Source organism: Dama dama, chromosome 14 (genome assembly GCF_033118175.1).
Source record: "Dama dama isolate Ldn47 chromosome 14, ASM3311817v1, whole genome shotgun sequence".
NCBI classification, from domain to species: domain Eukaryota; kingdom Metazoa; phylum Chordata; class Mammalia; order Artiodactyla; family Cervidae; genus Dama; species Dama dama.
This window is the reverse complement of record NC_083694.1, coordinates 58,361,454-58,381,054: the sequence shown is the minus strand read 5'-3', so window position 1 is coordinate 58,381,054 and position 19,601 is coordinate 58,361,454. Positions and strand designations below refer to the sequence as shown.

Genomic DNA, 19,601 nt, shown 5'->3' with positions numbered 1-19,601 from the left:
ACCTGCAAGGCGGGAGACCTGGGTTCAATTCCTGGGTTGGGAATATCCCCTGGAGAAGGAAAGGCTACCCACTGCAGTATTCTGGCCTAGAGAATTTAATGGACAATATAGGCCATGGGATCACAGAGAGTCAGACACAACTGAGCGACTTTCACTTTCAGTATTCTTTTAGCAAAATAAAGTACATTTTATTTTTCTCATTGTAAATGGCAAGGAGAAAGGACAGCTTCCCAAGTTAACTAACTTTAAATGTCAATAAGATCCCCCCTTCTACTGAAACTCATTAAAGAAACTCATGCTTCCAAATTACTTCATAGATCTACTTACCTTAGTGACCACCCAAAACTTCCATATTTAGCCCCTACATTAAATGCCAGAAGGAAAATAAGCTTAGAGTCACACTGTACACAGTTAGAAGTTAAAAACAATTAAAATTATTCATATACATTTGAAGATTTCTACAATTTGGTGGACACTTTTTAGAAATTGCACAATGGAGGCTGTTTTTGAAAAACAATATATTTAGGTTTCAACCAATAAAATGAAGGCCTAAATCTAAAAGAAAAAAATGATTTGAGAAGTCATATAAAACAACAATTTCAAATTCATTAACCATGTACGAGAATGAGAAGAGGACTGATGAGAGAGTAAAAGAGTAAGGACAAAGGAAAAAGAATGAGTAAGAGGTAGAAGGACAGAATAACAATGATAAATATATCAAATATAAAAAGAAGGTACATTATATTTTGGTTGCAAGAGTCCTGAAGTTGATCAGAAGAACTGTGATTTCTTAACCACTAACTAGTGACCCTGGAAATTTGACATTTGTTTCACCTCTCTAGGTCCTAGTAACCTCATCTTCTAAATTAAGAGGAATAGACAACGTCAATTTTTCCCAAAGTGCCTCACAGAATTTTTAGTCCTTAAAAAGAAAAATGGGTTTCATGATCAGATAAATTCTGGAAACATTAAATACTGTATTTCTTCCTCTTTGATGGTCACAATGTAAACCAAATAGTGAAGTGAAAGTCGCTCAGTCGTGTCCAACTCTTAGGGACCCCACGGCCTATACAGTCCATGGAATTCTCCAGGCCAGAATACTGGAGTGGGTAGCTGTTCCCTTCTCCAGGGCATCTTCCCGACTCAGGGATCAAACCCAGGTTTCCTGCATTGCAGGCGGATTCTTTACCAGTTGAGCCACCAGGGAAGTCGCTATTTAGTAAACTAAATAGTAAGTAAGAAAAGTCTTAAAATGCCCTAAAATTAAAAATAGTAACAATAATATTAATAAACAACAAGGAAAATTCTTGTTTTTATTAAATGTTTTACAATCTTATTTGGCCACAAAACACTTTGTGCTCATAAATCACAAATAATCCAACAGATCAGAGAACACTCTTCACAAAACATGGCCTGAATAATCTCTAAAATCTTTTTATTACTTACATTTATAGCCTTTATCACACTGTGCCACTAAGTGTCACCATTACAAAGTACTGCTTTTAGCACTCAAATACATATAAAAAGCAATGAAATTGAGACTTCAACTTGGGAAACAGGGTTAATTAGCATTAGAAGCACAAACACTCTAGAAAAAGAAGAAGTCATCTTCTAAAGAAAGCAGAGAGAAAAACTTGTTTCTTCTTATAAAGCAGAAGTAAATAAAACTTTCCAAAGATTATGCTTGACATCCACAGAAAAGGAAAAGAAAATGTCCCTAAGATAGACAGGAAGAGGTAAGCCTGTCTCTCACAAGTCACCCCTGGGAATGCCAAGCTGGTGGCAGTACTACATTAGTACTGGGGGAAACAGCAGCAGTATGAGAATGCATAAAGTAACTATGGCAGCTACCAAAAGAAGAAATGGACTCAGAATGAATTCTACAGATGATATGGCCCACAGTTTATCTGATACATGAGTCCATCTACGGTATTTCACATGGGGGACTGACCAGTCCAGTCTTCCACTGACTACCTACAGGAGCTGGGAACCACACAGATAACTTAATCTTTTTTTGTTAAGATTAAAACAATTGTATTACAGCACTTTTCTGGTGATCACTGGTCTTTTTCTCATCTCAAGAACTCTCACACACCTCTTTTGACCATATTTTGATAACAAGATGAGTCAGTGGAAAGAATGCTAAAATGATGTCTAAAAACTGAAAATCCAATCTTCAACACTTGTCACTGATTGTGTAACACTGAGTTAACCAACAGCTCCTAGCTTTGATTTCTTAAACTGAAAAATAAAGCAATCTCTAAGATTCATAAGCATTCTAACATCTTATGATTCCAAGTCTCATTATGGCATGATCTGTCTACCTACAAATCTGCTTACTCTGGCCAAGAATTCTAACACGTCTAAATCCTTTAGTGTAGTGTTCAGAATTAAACACGAGATTCCAGAAACAATTTATTCAGTAAAGAAGAGTGGGTTAATTATCTTCCTTTTTCTAAACACTGTATTTACATTAATAAAGACTTTGATCAAATTAGATTTTGCGTAGCCACATTACATTCAGATAACTGTACCTGGTTATCCAGCCCTGTGGATCCTACTGACTACTTTTAACCAATACTGCACTAAAGTTGATCTCCCTTATCCCATACTTTGCAAATTGATTTTCTGGCACTGAATGTAAGATTTGAGATTTTTCTTAATTAGTCTGCATCTTGATTTGTTTAGGCCATCATCTTAGCCTTTTGGATTCAAATGCATAATTCAGAATATTAGCTATTCTTTCCATCTCATGAAGTGGTTGAAATACTATTATTAGCAATCTCAACCAAGACAATGATTAAAATGCTGATTATAAGGGCTGATCAACAGAAAAGGGTAACACTGGAAATAAAGCTTCTACCTGAAAAGTCTAGAAAAAGAAGAGCAAATTAAACTCAAAGCAAGCAAAAAAATAGAAAACAGAACAAAAAAAAGAGAGAAAAATCAATGAAAATGAAGACTGATTCTTTGAAAAGATGAATAAAATTGATAAACCTCCAGCCAGACTGTAAGTAAACAAAAAAGAAGACACAGATTGCCAATATCAGGAATGAACAAGGTAACGGAGCTAGATTCTACAGCTAGTAAAATAATAAAGGAATGTAATGAGCAACTTTATACCAGTAAGCTCAACAATTTAAATATATTATTATTAACTCCTTAAATGTCATCAACTACCAAAGTTTACTCGAGAAAAAATGGATAATCTGAATACCTTATTTAAACCTTCCCAATAGAGAAAACTGCAGGCCCAAATGACTTTACTGTTGAATTTTATCAAACATTTAAGAAAGAATAGTTCCAATTCAATACAAACTCTTCCAGAAAACTAAAGAGGAAAGAATTCTTCCTAACTCATTCCATGATGCCAACATTACCCTGATGCCAAAACAAGACAAAGACATTAACCAGAAATGACATCTATAGACATATATCCTATATGAATACAGATGTAAAAATTCTAATGAAATTTTAGTGACTTTAACTCAGCAATATATTAAAAAGGTATGCAATGACAAAGTGGGGTACTACAGACTGAATATTTGTGGTCCCCCTCAAATTCATATGAACCCTAATGCCCAATATAATAAAGCACCACTTTGGGAGGTGCTCAGTCTTCACAGTTGAGCCCTCATGAATGAAATTCCTGCTTTTATAAAATATATAAATATTCTTATAAATATGAATGCAAGGAAGAATTTAAAAGGAATATATTTCTACAAGTAACACTGACTGAAAAACTAGCAAGCAAAAACATCACCAAAAATTACTTTATCATAAACCTTGTTTTCAGTTTAAGTGCTCTGTGTCTGGATAAAGGTGACAGTTGAACAACACTGTAAATGTAGTAAATGCCACTGAATGCTAGTACACTTTAAAATGATTAATTTTATCTTACATCAATTTATCTGAAAAAGAAAAAAGAAAAGAAAGAAAACTGTGAATATTCTGGGTCATGTGGCTAATTAAAAATTACAAATCTGCTATAGAAAACAAACCTCTGGTTACAAAATGGGAAAGGAAAGGTGGGAAAGGAAAAATTAGGTATGAAATTAAAGATACAAACTATTATAAACAAAGTATACAAGCAACAAGGATATACTATATAGCATGGGGAAGTATACCCAATATCTTGTAAAAATCTATAACAGAACATAATCTGCAAAAATACTGAAACACTATGCTGCACACTTGAAACTAACAATAACCAACAAAAACAATAACCAACAAAAACTAACACCATATTTCAATAATAAGTTTTCAAAAATTATGAATCTGCTTTTTCCAGTATCTTGAAGGGAGCATTTGACCCTAATTGTTCATGGCAGACAGGTGGAAGACTCCCAACATGAATGAGGACACAACTATAGGAATCATAAAAACAGCAGAGCTGAAGACTAGATGGTACCATACCTAAAAGTCTGCATTCTTCTGGACTTCTATCTATTTCTGGATACTGTTGAACTAGTACAAAGAATTCACAATGATCTCTAAATTTTCATCTGCGTTAGACTAACAGCCTCAAATGTTAACGTATATTGGTTTCCCAAATAAAATCCACCTTTTTAAAAAAATTTAAGACCCTTGGAAATTTGGCCTCATCCTTAAGAGTTCATTGCTGCTGCTGCTGCTGCTAAATCGCTTCAGTCGTGTCCGACTCTGTTCGACCCCATAGACGGCAGTCCACCAGGCTCCACCGTCCCTGGGATTCTCCAGGCAAAAACACTGGAGTGGGTTGCCATTTCCTTCTCCAAAGCATGAAAGTGAAAAATGAAAGTGAAGTCGCTCAGTCGTGTCCGACTCTTCGTGATCCAATGGACTGCAGCCTACCAGGCTGCTCCGTCCATGGGATTTTCCAGTCAAGAGTACTGGAGTGGGGTGCCATTGCCTTCTCCCTAGAGTTCACTATTCTCCTGTAATACCCCTCTGCTTCATTTAAAGTATTTCACTGAATCGCCCCCCAGTGTCTTACGTATTTACACACCCTTTGGTTTTGTCCTGCTGTTTCTTTGTGCCTAGAAAGCCTTCTCCTACAGTTATAACTATGCTTCAAGACCTAATTCAAATCTCAACTCCTTCATTAATCATTCTCTTACTACTTCACTTATGAAAATTCTTTTGTGGACATTGTAGATAAACTGTTCCTAAGGGTATGTACCTAATATATTGCACTATTCTTGTATTGTTAAAATTTCCTCTCTGCTGTAAATACCCCAACTCATTTACCATGTCATGAGTGAACCATCATACCATATTTTTCCTTAAGTAGAAAGACATAATCTTCCAGAAAAATAACAAACTTGTTATACACTAAGATAACAGAGGTCCCAGACAGAAAAAAATAAGAGTATAAAAACAATAAATCTTACAATATAAGTTACCTTATTCCGCTCTATCCTTTATAAGAGGAATGCCCAAATTAGCTATTTCATGTTCTCATTTCAATGACCAAAAGATTCCATTTTGAATAGCCTAATAAGAACATATTTTAGAACTGCACAGCAATTGTGAAACAACAGAAACTCTTAAATACATTAATCACACTAAATTTGCAATGCCCTGACTCAAAGTATAGATATTTCAACCTCAAATAAGATTCATGTGCCTCGTGAGTATATGCAAAATTAACTGCATGTGATAACACACCAATACAAATTCAATTTCCTTTTCCAATCTCAACTGATTGCATCTTTTGTAACAAGAGCATAGCTGATCAATTTCTAATCAGAAGCTACAAAGTGGCACTCAATCTTGTAGGGCTCAACTATGTGTCTCCTCTCAACCTTCAATAAAAATGAAAATTTAATCAGTATAGGCAGATTCCCTACCCCCCAACACTATAATCCCAAAGAGCTGTACTTACGGTTAGCAGGCAAGAGTATTTATTATCCAATCCTAAAAGTCATCAGAGTTCACCTTTTCAAAGCTGGAGCAGACACTTTCAAGTCTAAAGCATACTAAGAATCTAAGCTTTAATGAATGAGGTACTTTCTCTTATAATTATATACATATATATATATATATGTATTTATGCATATATGGGTGTGTATGTATGCATTCTTCCCACTGAAAAACAAAGTATAAAACAATGAATAATTTAGTAGCAATGATACTCTGAAAGAAATGCTGTTATGTGGCTTCTAAAGGAATTAAGACTCTCTGGTTATCACAGAAAGAATCAAGACTCCTTGGCAAAATGGCTGATTCCAGGTCCCAGACTGGAAATATGTCAGATGAGTCTTGAAAGTTTTGTCATACCAGATAGAAAGGAAGCAATCAAAGACTATAAGGGTCATATCAAAAGGAATAAGAAAATCATTTGAAAAGGCTCCTACTGGGTCAAAGCTAAATATCTGATCATCAAGAGAGATAAAAACTACACTGGAACAAAACATAACTAAGTAGACAGATTCAAACATCAGTCAGTCAGTTCAGTCTCTCAGTGGTGTTCGACTCTTTGCGACCCCATGAACCGCAGCACGCCAGGCCTCTCTGTCCATCACCAACTCCCGCAGTCCACCCAAACCCACATCCATTGAGTCGGTGATGCCATCCAACCATCTCATCCTCTGTCGTCCCCTTCTCCTCCTGCCCTCATATTAATTCACTAAAACACTTAGAAGAAACATTTTATTAATCATCTTTGTAAAATGTTAATGCACCAATATTGCTTCAAAAACTATAAAATAATTAGGCAATCATCCTACCTTTCCTATACAATCTGTAGCTAAAGGCAACCAAACAGTTAGAAAAGCGAAGTTTCTCTTTAGAGAATGCTGGCTAATAAACATAAGAGAATTAAAATAAAACCATTTTGTACACATTAACAAATTCATGGATCTAAGGCTAGGCAATGATCATCAATAGATAGTAACATAACAAAGAGAAACAATCTGATATTATATATCCCTCCTAAAAGAGGTACACACAAGCATGTATATAGTGTTCTTAGGAGAAAGCATATACACATAATACTTAATTTGAATTAGATCAACTCTCTAGACTTAACTACAAATTTACAAGAAATACAGAGAACACACAACATGTTAAGGTACACCACAGGAGTACAATCAGTAAAATCCAGACTCTGGGAGGCCGAAAAAACAAACAAATCAGTTTGCTCCACCAAATAATAATGATAATTAACATTTTAAAAAGAAAAATGCAAGAAAAATAAGAGAGTCAGAAACCTACATACCAGTTGGAACCAATAAAGCGTTCTCCAATGAGTGAAATGCTCTGTGGTCTCCAATATGGGAGCCTCTAACCTCACGAGGCTCTTGAGCATTTGATACGTAAGTAGTGTGACTGAAGATCAGAGTATTTCATTTTAATTGTAACTAATTTCAATTTTACTAGCTACTTGTGGCTAGTGGCTACTGTTTTGAATGGTGCCACTGTTGACAGATGGAGAATTAACATGCTTATTAATCAAACACAATAAATCATATGATAGATCTTATTTGTGTATCTGGTCAGACTAAAATATCTTTTAAAATATATTAATAGTAAGTTCTTAATAGTATCAAATATCTGATATTCTTAATAATATTAAATTACTAATAATATTTTTATGTGTGATAACTGTATTTTGGTAATTAGGACAGGAACTATCCTTTAGAAATATTTACACCAGAGAAAACCATAATTCAAGAAGATATATGTACCCCAATGCTCACAGCAGCATTATTTATAATAGCCAAGACATGGAAGCAACCTAAATGTCTATTAACAGATAAACAGATAAAGGTGTGTGTGTGTGTGTGTGTGTGTGTGTGTGTGTGTGTACACAATGGAATATTTCTGAGCCATAAAAAAGAATGAAAACAATGCCATCTGAAGCAACATGGATAAACCAAGACTTCGCATACTAAGTGAAATTAGTTAGAGGAAGACAAACATGATATTACTTACATGTGGAATCTCAAGACAAACATGATATTACTTACATGTGGAATCTCAAAAATGATACAACTGAACTTATATACAGAATAGAAACAGCCCTACAGATGTGCAAAACAAACATGATCCCCAGCAGTGAAAGCCAGGAGTTGGGACTGACACTTAGGCAGCGCTGTGTAAACAGGTGACCGACAGGGGCCTGCTGCGGAGCCCAGGACTCACGTAGCTGAGCCGCTGTACTGTACGAACACCTGAGACTAACACAGCATCGTAAACCAACTCTGCTTTTCTAAACGCACGCTTAACACAGAAGCAATACTTACGGAAAAATGATATAATTTCTGGAATCTGCTTCAAAATAATCAGGAGGACAAAACAACATTAGGCACTGAATTGATAAGAACTGAAGCTGGGTGATGGATCCATGGGATTCTGTACACATTTTCTCTACTTCTGTATATCTTGAAAGAAAATTTTTGAAAAATTTTTCATAATAAAAATTTTGGAGGGAAGAGAGGACATTTACCCCACATGCTAGGACAAGGTCTGCCTTTTTGTTTCCCTCAGGAAGGATACCAGAAATATAAAAGAAATCCTAAACAGGGATAGTTTGGTTAGAAGCAGGTAAGCTATCCTATATTGTATTTATACAGTCAAGCCTATATACTGGACAGCTTTTTACTTTCTGCGTATCATACTTAAATTTTTTTTTTTTTAACATCATTTGACTGTTCCCTTCAATGTGGGTAGATTAGACTGTGAAAACAAATGCCTGTTATACCTCTAGTTCTAGCACAAAGTTTGAAGATACAACATGAACTACAATGCATTTCTTTTCAATTCAGATTTAGGAATATGGTAGGCCAAACTGACCACAACCATTCTCACTCATGGTCAAAAGATATATCTATGTCAAATCACTGGAATCTATGATGAAATTAAGGATCATGAGATGAAATCATCCTGCATTACCCAGAAAGCCTTAAATCCAATGAAAAATGTCCTTAGATACACAGAGAATAGATGGAGAAGAAGGCAAAGTGAAGAGGCACAGATTGAGGTGAAGTGGCCATGAGGCAAAGAAGTCAGCAACTACCAGAGGTTGGAAGACATAGATTATCCCCCCAAAATTCCAGGAGTGAAGCCCTGCCAACATCTTGATTTCCCACTGTGGCCTCCAGTACTGAGAGAGAACAAATGCCTCTTACTTTAAGCCACCAAGTTTGTGATAAACTGTTACAGCAGACACAGAAAACTGACAGAGGATTATCTACTCTTTCAACCACTGAATGCCTTATTCCTTCTTATTACTGCAATAATTAAACATTATTGCAAATCTAAATGATTTTCAGAGCATATTTTCTACCTTGAGGTCAGGGATTTTAGTTTCTTTTATTCAATGATACAACCCAGTGCTGAAAACTACTCTCTGATCAAAACTTTCTATTCTTTCTACCTTTCTCATTGGCATTCTTTCACTAAAGATGTAAGGTCGTCCTACCTAAAGAACTTTGTGGGAGAATGTGAGGGTGGGATATTTCAAAAGAACAGCATGTATGCTATCTATGGTGAAACAGATCACCAGCCCAGGTGGGATGCACGAGACAAGTGCTCCGGCCTGGTGCACTGGGAAGACCCAGAGGAATCGGGTGGAGAGGGAGGTGGGAGGGGGGATCGGGATTGGGAATACATGTAAATCCATGGCTGATTCATATCAATGTATGACAAAACCCACTGGAAAAAAAAGATAAAAATAATAAAAAATAATAATAATAATAAAAATAAATAAATAAATAAAAATTAAAAAAAAAAAAGAGCATAAAAAAAAACTTCCCTTAACTGAAAGTTCTGACAACTTGAAGCTTTAACAATTGTTCCAGTTTTCTAATACTAGTTTAGAAAATTCTATCTGAAATCATCATATTCATTCATGTGTTACAGTATTCTTTTGTATACTATGTAGACTGGATACCAATAATTTCCAGAATTTTTGTTTCGTGACCCTCTGTTTTGTAATTATTCCTTTTCTACTTTATGACCTTCCCTCAAACTTACCAATAAATAAATAATAATTTTGTGTGACAAATGACACAGTACCCTTGTGTGTTATTGACCTTTATATGCAAAGGAAAACTTTAAATACTGAAAATATTTTAAATATTCTGTAGTATCACAAAGAAAGGATTAAAAGCATTTTTTCATTTCTTCTAGGTTCCAACTTGTATGCTATTCAAAGTTGATACATATTTTCATCGCATAATTTTACTACCTATTTATATCATCATCTTGTGTCCTAACAATGAGCTTTAAATTATGTTTAATTCTCTGTGAAAGAGAAATATTTTGTTAACTCAAATAGCAATGTTATTTATTATTCAGAAGCACATCTTTCCTATTAGTGAACTAGTTCAAGATCAGCGGCATCTTTAAAGAATACACAAGTATATTTTTGAGGGTAATAATATTTTTTATCTAGAAGTTATCATTTCCATAATGCAAGGGAATATGTAATCCTTTTCCAATGTAAACATGAACTAGGCATATCCTTCAGAAGAAAAAACTCCATTACATGTCTCTGAATATCAATCAGGTCTTTTGATCCTTTCTAAAAGAAGTCCATGGGGAACAGAAAATACATTATTCTTAAAGAGATGACCGTTATCTTTTTGGCTTGCCTCACGTCTCAACTTCCACTCTTAGCAATCTGTATTTATTTCAAAACAAGGTTGCAGTGGTCACAAACAAATCTAGAATTTAATTTTGGGGATTAAACTTTCTACTCGTTCCTGGTATATAGTCTTCTCATACAATATGAACCCACTACTAGCAGAAGGACTTCTAAACATCGACAATAAATGACTGAACAAAACAACACTAGCAGCAAGGTGGAACCTATAAGAGATACTCGCATGCTACTACCAAGCTGAAAATGTAACAAATTAGCTATAGTTCTCCCTATCATAAATATCAGATGGCTTTATTTCTAGGTCAGAAAAAAAATTTTTAAACAGACAGTGATATAGGAAAACAAAATGAAAAACTGGGGGAAGGGAGACACAAGATTATAAACAACGTAAGTAATGTATTATGAATGCATAGATTTGACAGCAATCCTATACATGCAAAAACTACTTCATAAATTTTAGAAATGCAATTCAGTCTTCCATCCTCTTGAACTTAAAAAGCAACCTCACATCTGTTAAAACAACAAAGACCTGGGGAAAGAGGTAAGGTGGAAGAAGATGCCTGAAGTGGACTCTGTCCATTCAAGTGTATAATCAGAATGAATTATTTACAAGCATACTTTCATCTTCAATGCCACTAACAGCTGAATTCTAAGGAGCTTAGGGAGACTGAAACACATCTGCTAATCAAGTTGAATAAGCAGAGGAGACCTAAGCAAAAAATGATCCAACAAAATCTGTTCGTAAGATTGGGAAAGGGGGTGGGCAACTAAAAAGAAATGGCAGAAAAGCAGAGGCTAGTATAGCAGTGGTCAGTGACTTACATCCTTAACTATATCTATTCATTCCATTTTAGAAAGTCAGATAGTTGTATTAAGCTAACTGAATCACAGAGTTATATTAAGCTAACATCAGCCATATACTCTCCATCAAAAGGAATACTTTATAACAGAAGAGGCAAAATGTGAAAGGAAAACAATCAAAGCACTTTGAGGTCTTTCCATTTCAATTCAAATTATCTGAAACACATATTTCATTAAAGTAGACATACATGGAAAATATTCTTCAACAATTCATACATGGTTTTTCAAATTTATGCCTATTTCATATATCTTTGAAAGGAAGCATATAAAAACAAAAAGTAGTTTAGTGCCTTACAAAAAATATACAACCACCCAATGGCTTATAAAAATCTCAGCAATCAAAGGAAACTGTGCTTGGTATCAAGACAACACAATGCCAAAAAAATCTTTATAAACTAAGATGTCACATCCTCTGCTTCTCTTCCAGTTTTAAAGAAGGGCTACATGTGTCACCTCAGCCTACAGTTTATGAAATGACAAACAGCATTATAAAACAATAACAAACTACGCTTAGCCTTCTAACCAGCAGGCAAAATTCTGCATCTAAACATCAAAAGAAGTTAAAAATTAAAAAAAAAAACTAAAAACAAAGAAGCAAGCTAGGTGAATTTTTAAATAAATGGTACTTTGGCTTTAAGGAATATTGAGGGAAAGGATTCATATTTATTCCTACTCATTAATGTGCTCAGTAAATATTTAAGGTATGTGCCTATTTTAGATACTAGATGTAAAACATAAAAAAAAAAAAAGGTAAAATCTCTGGTCTCAAGGGACTTATATTGTCTCAGTTCAGTTCAGTCAGTGAGTCGTGTCCAATTCTTTGCAACACCATGGACTGCAGCATGCCAGACTTTCCTGTCCATCACCAATTCCCAGAGCTTACTCAAACTCATGTCCATCAAGTCAGTGATGCCATCCAACCATCTCATTCTCTGTCATCCCCTTCTCCTCCTGCCTTCAATCTTTACCCAGCATCAGGGTCTTTTCCAATGTCAGTTCTTCGCATCAGGTGGTCAAAGTATTGGAGTTTCAGCTTCAGTATCAGTCCTTCCAATGAACACCCAGGACTGATCTCCTTTAGGATGGACTCGTTGGATCTCCTTGCAGTCCAACTCTCACATCCATACATGACTACTGGAAAACCATAGCTTTGCCTAGACAAACCTTTGTTAACAAAATAATGTCTCTGCTTTTTAATATGGTCTAGGCTGGTCCTAGCTTTTCTTCCAAGGAGCAAGTGTCTTTTAATATACTGTCTCAAGAAAACTAATAAATCAACGAAAAAAACACAAGATATCAAATAACTGTATGCAAAAATAAATAAAATAGAGTGATATAAAAAAGTGACTGAGGGGCTACGTAAGATTGACTATTCAGAAGATCTCTTGAAGGACACAGCTATGAAATGATCTACTGATTCTCAACACAGAGCAAGAGCTAAGGCCCTACTGTAAGAGCAAGCTAGGGCTGATTTAGGTATAGAAAAGGCAATGGGACTGGAGCCTAGTAAAGAAGGGGGAAAATGGTAGAAGGTGAGGTCACAGACACAGGATCAGATTATTTAGGGCCTTGTAGGTCAGAGTAATAAATTTTTACATCATACCCTTGGATTGTAAGAGGCAGCCTCATGAAACTTACTGTCATGCTTTTTGTAAAGTAGTTGCTGGGGATATAATCTAGCACACCAAAGAAAATATTCTTCATGAAGGTCCAAAGGAAGAACTTCTCTCAAATCTCAAGTTGAGTAAAAACTGATCTTTTTCTGAGGAACTGGTATAAATTTACCTTATGAATTAATTCTGAAATTAATCATGCTCACCTCTACATTCTGAACTCCAGCAAAGTCAGGGTTGAACTTACAATTAGCTTCTGGCAACTGTATAAATCTTATGGCATCTTTTTATTTTTTTAAATAAACTCTTCATTTTAGAATAGTTTCATATTTACAAAAAAGTTACAAAAGTTGTACAGAGGGTTCCATTTACTACCCCCCACTCTCCAGTTTCCCCTGTTAATAACATCTTACATGATGAGTATGGTACCTTTGTCAGAATTAATGAGCCAATAATGATACATTATTAACTGAAGTTCATAATTTACTCAGATTTCCTTAATTTTACCTGATGTTCTTTTCCTTCAAGGATCTTTATGGTATCTATTGTATACATTAAATTTACTAGAGGACTTCCCTGGTGGTTCAGGGAGATACAGATGGTTGAGAAACTACCTGCCAATGCAGGGGACATGGGTTAAATTCCTGGTCCACGAATCTTCCACATGCCGCAGGGCAACTAAGCCTGTGAACAACTACTGAGCCAGGGCTCTAGAGACCATAAGCCCCAACTACTGAAGCCCTTGGCTCTAGAGTCTGTGCTCTACAACAAGAGAAACCACCATAATGAGAAGCACGTTTTCCGAAACTAGAGAGCAGCCTCCACTTGCCGCAACTAGAGAAAGCCTGCATGCGGCAATGAAGACCCAGCTCAGCCATAAATAAATAAATAAAAATTTACTGGAACTGTATCTCACAATTCTATCTTTATTTCCCCCTTATTCTAACCTTTATAACTACTGCTATCTAATGATTTTATCTAATTTTACACACCTTTCCCAATACTTATAGGAATTATTTGGAGTAATAAAAAAACAGTACAGATTTCTGCAAAGACAATTAGTTTCTGCCCAATAAGTCAAGTAGTTCAGTATTATTCCAAGTAGATAATGCTTCATTAATCTTTTAAAAATACAGAGACTCAAGGAAATGCCTGATTAAAAATGTTATTCAAAGATACTATTTGGATAAAAATATAAAGTCAATATAAAAAGTATTTTTGTGTTTCAACACTAGTTTAATCTCCTGAATTCTCCTCTGGTCGTCACCTACAGCATCAGTGATCCTGACTGTTCTTCCTGAGTCATGCAAACTTAACATGGTCTCAGGTCACATGAATCTAAGATGGTGATGAAGTAAAACGATCTTTTAAAGTCTCTTTCAATTAGAAATGTCAATTTCTAATTCTGTGACATAGGCTGACTGTCAGATTCTCATATTTTTCCATCACAAGAATAGAAAACATTAATGCTTCTAAACAAAAGATACTATATTTTTAAAAGATGATGGCAAAATAAAGTTTGAAGCTTTACTTGAAAATAACTCAGTATAAACCAAAACAAATTTAGTGTGAGGATTATATGAAGTGTATAAGTCACGTGTATCAAAATTATCCTGAAGGAGGAAATTTCCCCAAAAAACAGGTGTCACTATTTACCCAAGAATTTGGTGACCAAAAATTTTGTGGCCAACCCAAAAAATTTGACAAAATTTGATTCTGTCAAATGGGTACCACAATTAGAAATTCTGTTGTCATATCCATATTAAACTGTCTTGCCTCAAAACAATCCTGATTATTAAGATACGACTGACTCACTGATGTTGGGACTTTCCGTTTGCAGCTTAATTTAATCTGTCCCAAATACCTCATTGACAGTAGGAATTATAAAAAGCACAATATAGTTTAAAGGGTTTTAGCATCTATTTCTGAAAGTTCTTCAAAACATTACTTTATTAAAGGTTGAATTTAAAGGTCCAAAGTGCGTGTCTGTCCCTCCACATAAAAAAAATAAATCCTCATTCTATTGTTACATATGTTCTACAATTCTTCCTGCAGAAAAAAGATAAACAGTAAAATTCTTAATTATGTCCTTATTTTAAAATCATTACACTGTGTAAGTTTTAACAAAGAATTTTAAGCCATCTTCTCGGTCACATATTTCCAAATGTGAATGCCTACCAAAACTAACAAATTACACAGAAGAGTAGGCAATGATATTAATACATATCAAAGGAGATTAGCTACGAATTGATAAGGAATACCTGAGATTAAGTCTTTTAGCATTTTAAATATTTTCCTTCAGAATATGAGACTCTCCTAGTTACAATCACAAAACATTTATTTGTTGTTTTTCTGTAACACATTTGTTTTAAATAAAAGTAGAGACACTTTATTTTCACGAATCAACATATAATGATTCATGAAATTAACTCTCAAAGGATGAATAAAGCAAAATAACCAAGAAAAATAAACAATAATCTGAATGTTTATTTGAATAATCAAAGCAACTTTAAGTAAACATGCTTTGATTTCTTAATACACTGAAATTATTTTGTTTGGTTGCTTTACTTTTAAATGGGAAAAAAGCCACCTTACCTGGGATACTAGAATAAAGGCACTATCTTAAAATTAGAAGAAAATGATCCACTAGTGTAAAAAATAATGATCAAATTCTTAAGCTTTCATATACTGTGCCTTTTATCTAATATACTTCTATCAAATAAACCACTTCATTCTTTAAGAATCCATTTCAAGTTATTTTTCTTTCACTACAATTAGAAACCCATCCCATCTTAAACAAAAGTACTGTGAAAATATGAATACACTACTTATTGCACTATGACTCATCTTAAGTAATAAACAAAAATGATTTTTTAATTCTAATAACAATATTAAGTTATAACTATTTAATATATGTAAATAATCAGTACAGCTATTACTTATACTCAACTCAATGCAATAAACATTTAAAAAATAAACATCCTATAGATGCTAATAGAATAATCAAACTATCAATGAACTTAAGAAGTCAATTAACCTACTGGCTAGTTATTACCTAAAAAAACTTAGCACTAACAATACTGATCTAAAATTCTTTTAAGATTACTTATGGCAAGGGTTCTTGACTTTGGCTATATATTAGAATTACCTAGAGAGACAGTAAAACTATCAGTGCCTGAATTCCACTCCCCATATCCTATTTTACTTGCCCTGGGAAAAATGTTAAAAGTTGAAAGCCCTATCTTGGACTCTGTGATAAATCTGTTGATGATGCATTATTTTACAGATAACTGCTAAGTAAAAATCTAGAAATATGATCTCAGTAGCAAGAATAAAGGAATAACAGAAATGATCATTTAAATTTAGCACCATATAAAACAGAATAAACTAATACAGTATCACAATGCAAGTGAGAGACAAAATTGAGTCCTTTTAATAACATTTTCTAATCTCAATACTATATAATGTTTCCTTAAACTACTTTCCAATACCTTCAATTCTTCAGTGTGTCTAAAGAGAAAAATTCCTGTTAAGAAAATAAAAACTACATGACTTTAGTCTGAGAACTGAAAGAATGAATAAGTTCATTATATTTCCCTTATGAAGACAGCACATACATGTGCATAATCAGCCTACAATACTCCCTTTATAACAGGGTCCAATGAAGTTCATGTCTCTGGGCAATGAGATAAAAAGCTATTAACTATAAATATTTGTCATTTTAGCATATTTTGACAGAATTTAGTTTTTCCTCCAAAAACAGCTGACAGTATATGAGATTTACTAGCAACATGACCTAGCATGGAGGGATGAATAAAGAACATCATAACTTTCAACACACTTCAGAATATCTTTGTTACAAACCAGATGGTAAAACTTAAAAAAAAAAAAAAATTAAGGAGAAGTAGCCCAATTAGAATAAAGTTAAAAGAACCACTATTAAAGCTAGTTATACAGGGTGAGGAAATCAGCTTAACTTCCACGTAATTTCATTTTTCTCACATTCTTAAAATCTTTTGAGGTGGTACTCTTCAAGACACATAAGAGATAACAATGCAATAAAGAACTAAGTATTTGTTTTCAGTTAAATATTAGAGAACACATTTATTCTATTAAATGTATTAAATATAATCCAAAATTTAGTGACATATTATAAAACTAATACCCAGGTGCCAATATCCTGGTAAAGATTTTGAGATGCTGAAGGAAGCACATTTTGAATTCAGAATGGTTAGAAAGATATACATGTCTATGTCATTAAAGACAATGCGATTTTTAATTACAGATCTATAGTTTTAAAAGACAACTTCATATTCATCTCTCATGGAAATATGATACAAAATTTTAAAATATCCAGCCTCAGAAGGAACACTCCCTCAAATAGTTGTTGAATTAGCTCCTACTTATTTACTGACATAAGAACTACGACTTTAACTTACAACTCCTCAAACCTATCAATGGTTAAACCCATAAAGAGTGAACTGGTGAGCAGACGCTGAGGTAACAGAAAAGGAAGGATCAATAAAGATAATTAGAAAGATAACCACTATGCTTAGGTCAGTCACTTTACGACTGCCAAACTGTGCACATGCATACATTTAAATGCTTATATCCATGTACACACACATACAGAGTAGTTACGTCTTGTTTCACGAGTCTCAGTCTAAAGACATGACATAAATAGAAACAAAAAGCTTTGTTGCCCAGACTAGTTATGAACTAAGGATTCACTGAATGATGGATGGATGGATGACTAGATAAGGGAAACAGATATAAGAACACATTGCTGGGGGAAGGGAGCATGGCACTTAAGAACTTTAAACCAGTATCTGTGATTCACAATGCTAAGGTGATGTAAGGACATAAGAGATCCATCATAAGGTAAATAAATGTGAGCTAAACAATAAAAATTTCACGGAAACATAAAGTAATCATAATATATATTATAAAAGCCAAAAAAGATCTGTATAGTAGGGTAAGTTATATTAGTTTTGTACTATTCAGTTTAAAATACCTCTTCTTAAAAAGAAGTTTTATGTGGTTAAATGTAGGGATTAATGCATCTTACCTTCCACAGAAGGTGCCTGGTCCTGAGCTGAATACAGCATATCCTTAAAAGCCTATTAGAAAGTAAGAAAAGAAATACATGAAATCATGAGTAATCTTCATAGTGAAAGCATTTTCAGCTGAACAATTACTTCTTTTCCAATATCCAGACGACTACACAGGGTTCCCCAAATCGAGAATTTAGTGAAATAATTTGATTAACTTTAATAAGCTAAAACCCAAATACTATTCTTTCATATCCAGTACTGTCCCATCTTTAAGATGAGGGCTAATATATACATACTTTAAAAATTAAGGGGGATTTGGAGAAGAATGAAAAATCATAAACACTCTAGACCAAAAAAAAAAAAAAGAAAAATCATCACTGGTCAGTCACAAATTGTCCTCCAGCATTTCTCAACCTCAGTAAAATTGACACTTAGGGCTAGATAATTCTTTACTTGTTTTTTGTATCTAGGTTTTGTTTTTTCTTTTGTATCTATAGCGATTCACTAGATACCAGCAACAACTGACCAAAAATGTCTCCAGATGCTACCAAACGCCCCAGAGGACAAAAATCACCCCTCCCTAGAATCACTGGCCTATAGCATTCAAGCATATAAAAACCAAAAAAAGAAGAAATAAACCTCCAAGGTGGTCTACTCCAGTTAAATCACATTCTTCTCAAATGGATTTACCATTATTTTAAGTTAGTGACCAATCTTGTTAGTTCCATGACTAACCCCTAACAAAGTCTGACAATACACAAAAGCCCTAAGTGAATATAACAAAGATCTAGAACTTCCTTTAAGAAAAATGTATATACAATCACTTTTATTTTTAAATAATTTCAGATGTCCCAGGAACTACTAATTTCCAGTCTAAAAAAGAAATTAGCTCAGATGATTTTATCAAACATCAGAAAGTATTTCAGCTCACAGACTGGAATTATATATTAAAAGTCCTATACAACTTTACAGTGGTAGTTATGCTATAGTTCTTCCATGGAATATTTTAAGAGTGTAAATGAGTACATTGCTTAGAGTAGAATAAATATCCAGAAGTAGAAAAATACAAGAAGAAAGAAACAAAAAAAATCCAGCCAGAGAAACTTAAGAAAATAAAACTACCACTAGTTTTGTTCAGTTGCTCAGTCATGTCCAACTCTGCGACCCCATGGACTGCAGCACACCAGGCTTCCCTGTCCATCACCAACTCCCGGAGCTTGCTTAAACTCATGTACTACCATCGAACCAGGTAATATCAGAGACTCAAATACCTGACTGAAGTTTTTCTACTTCTTAAGTATGACAGGCATATGTACCTAAATCAGATGATGTTATCAGTAAGTAAATAAACCACCAATGACTAGCAGAAAAGCTTGTATGCAGTAGGAACTTAATACACAGCTCTTGAATTCAAAAGGGTTTATTTTTAGCACTCTGAAAAAACACAGTAAGTAAAATCTGATATGTAATGCAAATGAATTA

General features: G+C 34.2%; 1 protein-coding gene across 1 annotated transcript in view; it reads right to left on the bottom strand.

Moving 5' to 3' along the window:
• XPR1 (xenotropic and polytropic retrovirus receptor 1) overlaps positions 1-19,601 on the bottom strand; it is a 203,042-nt gene that overhangs the window by 160,106 nt on the left and 23,335 nt on the right. The window contains exon 2 of the mRNA XM_061160855.1: positions 18,134-18,185. Coding sequence (XP_061016838.1) covers positions 18,134-18,185 — 52 coding nt within the window. The remainder of the gene's footprint in view (positions 1-18,133; positions 18,186-19,601) is intronic.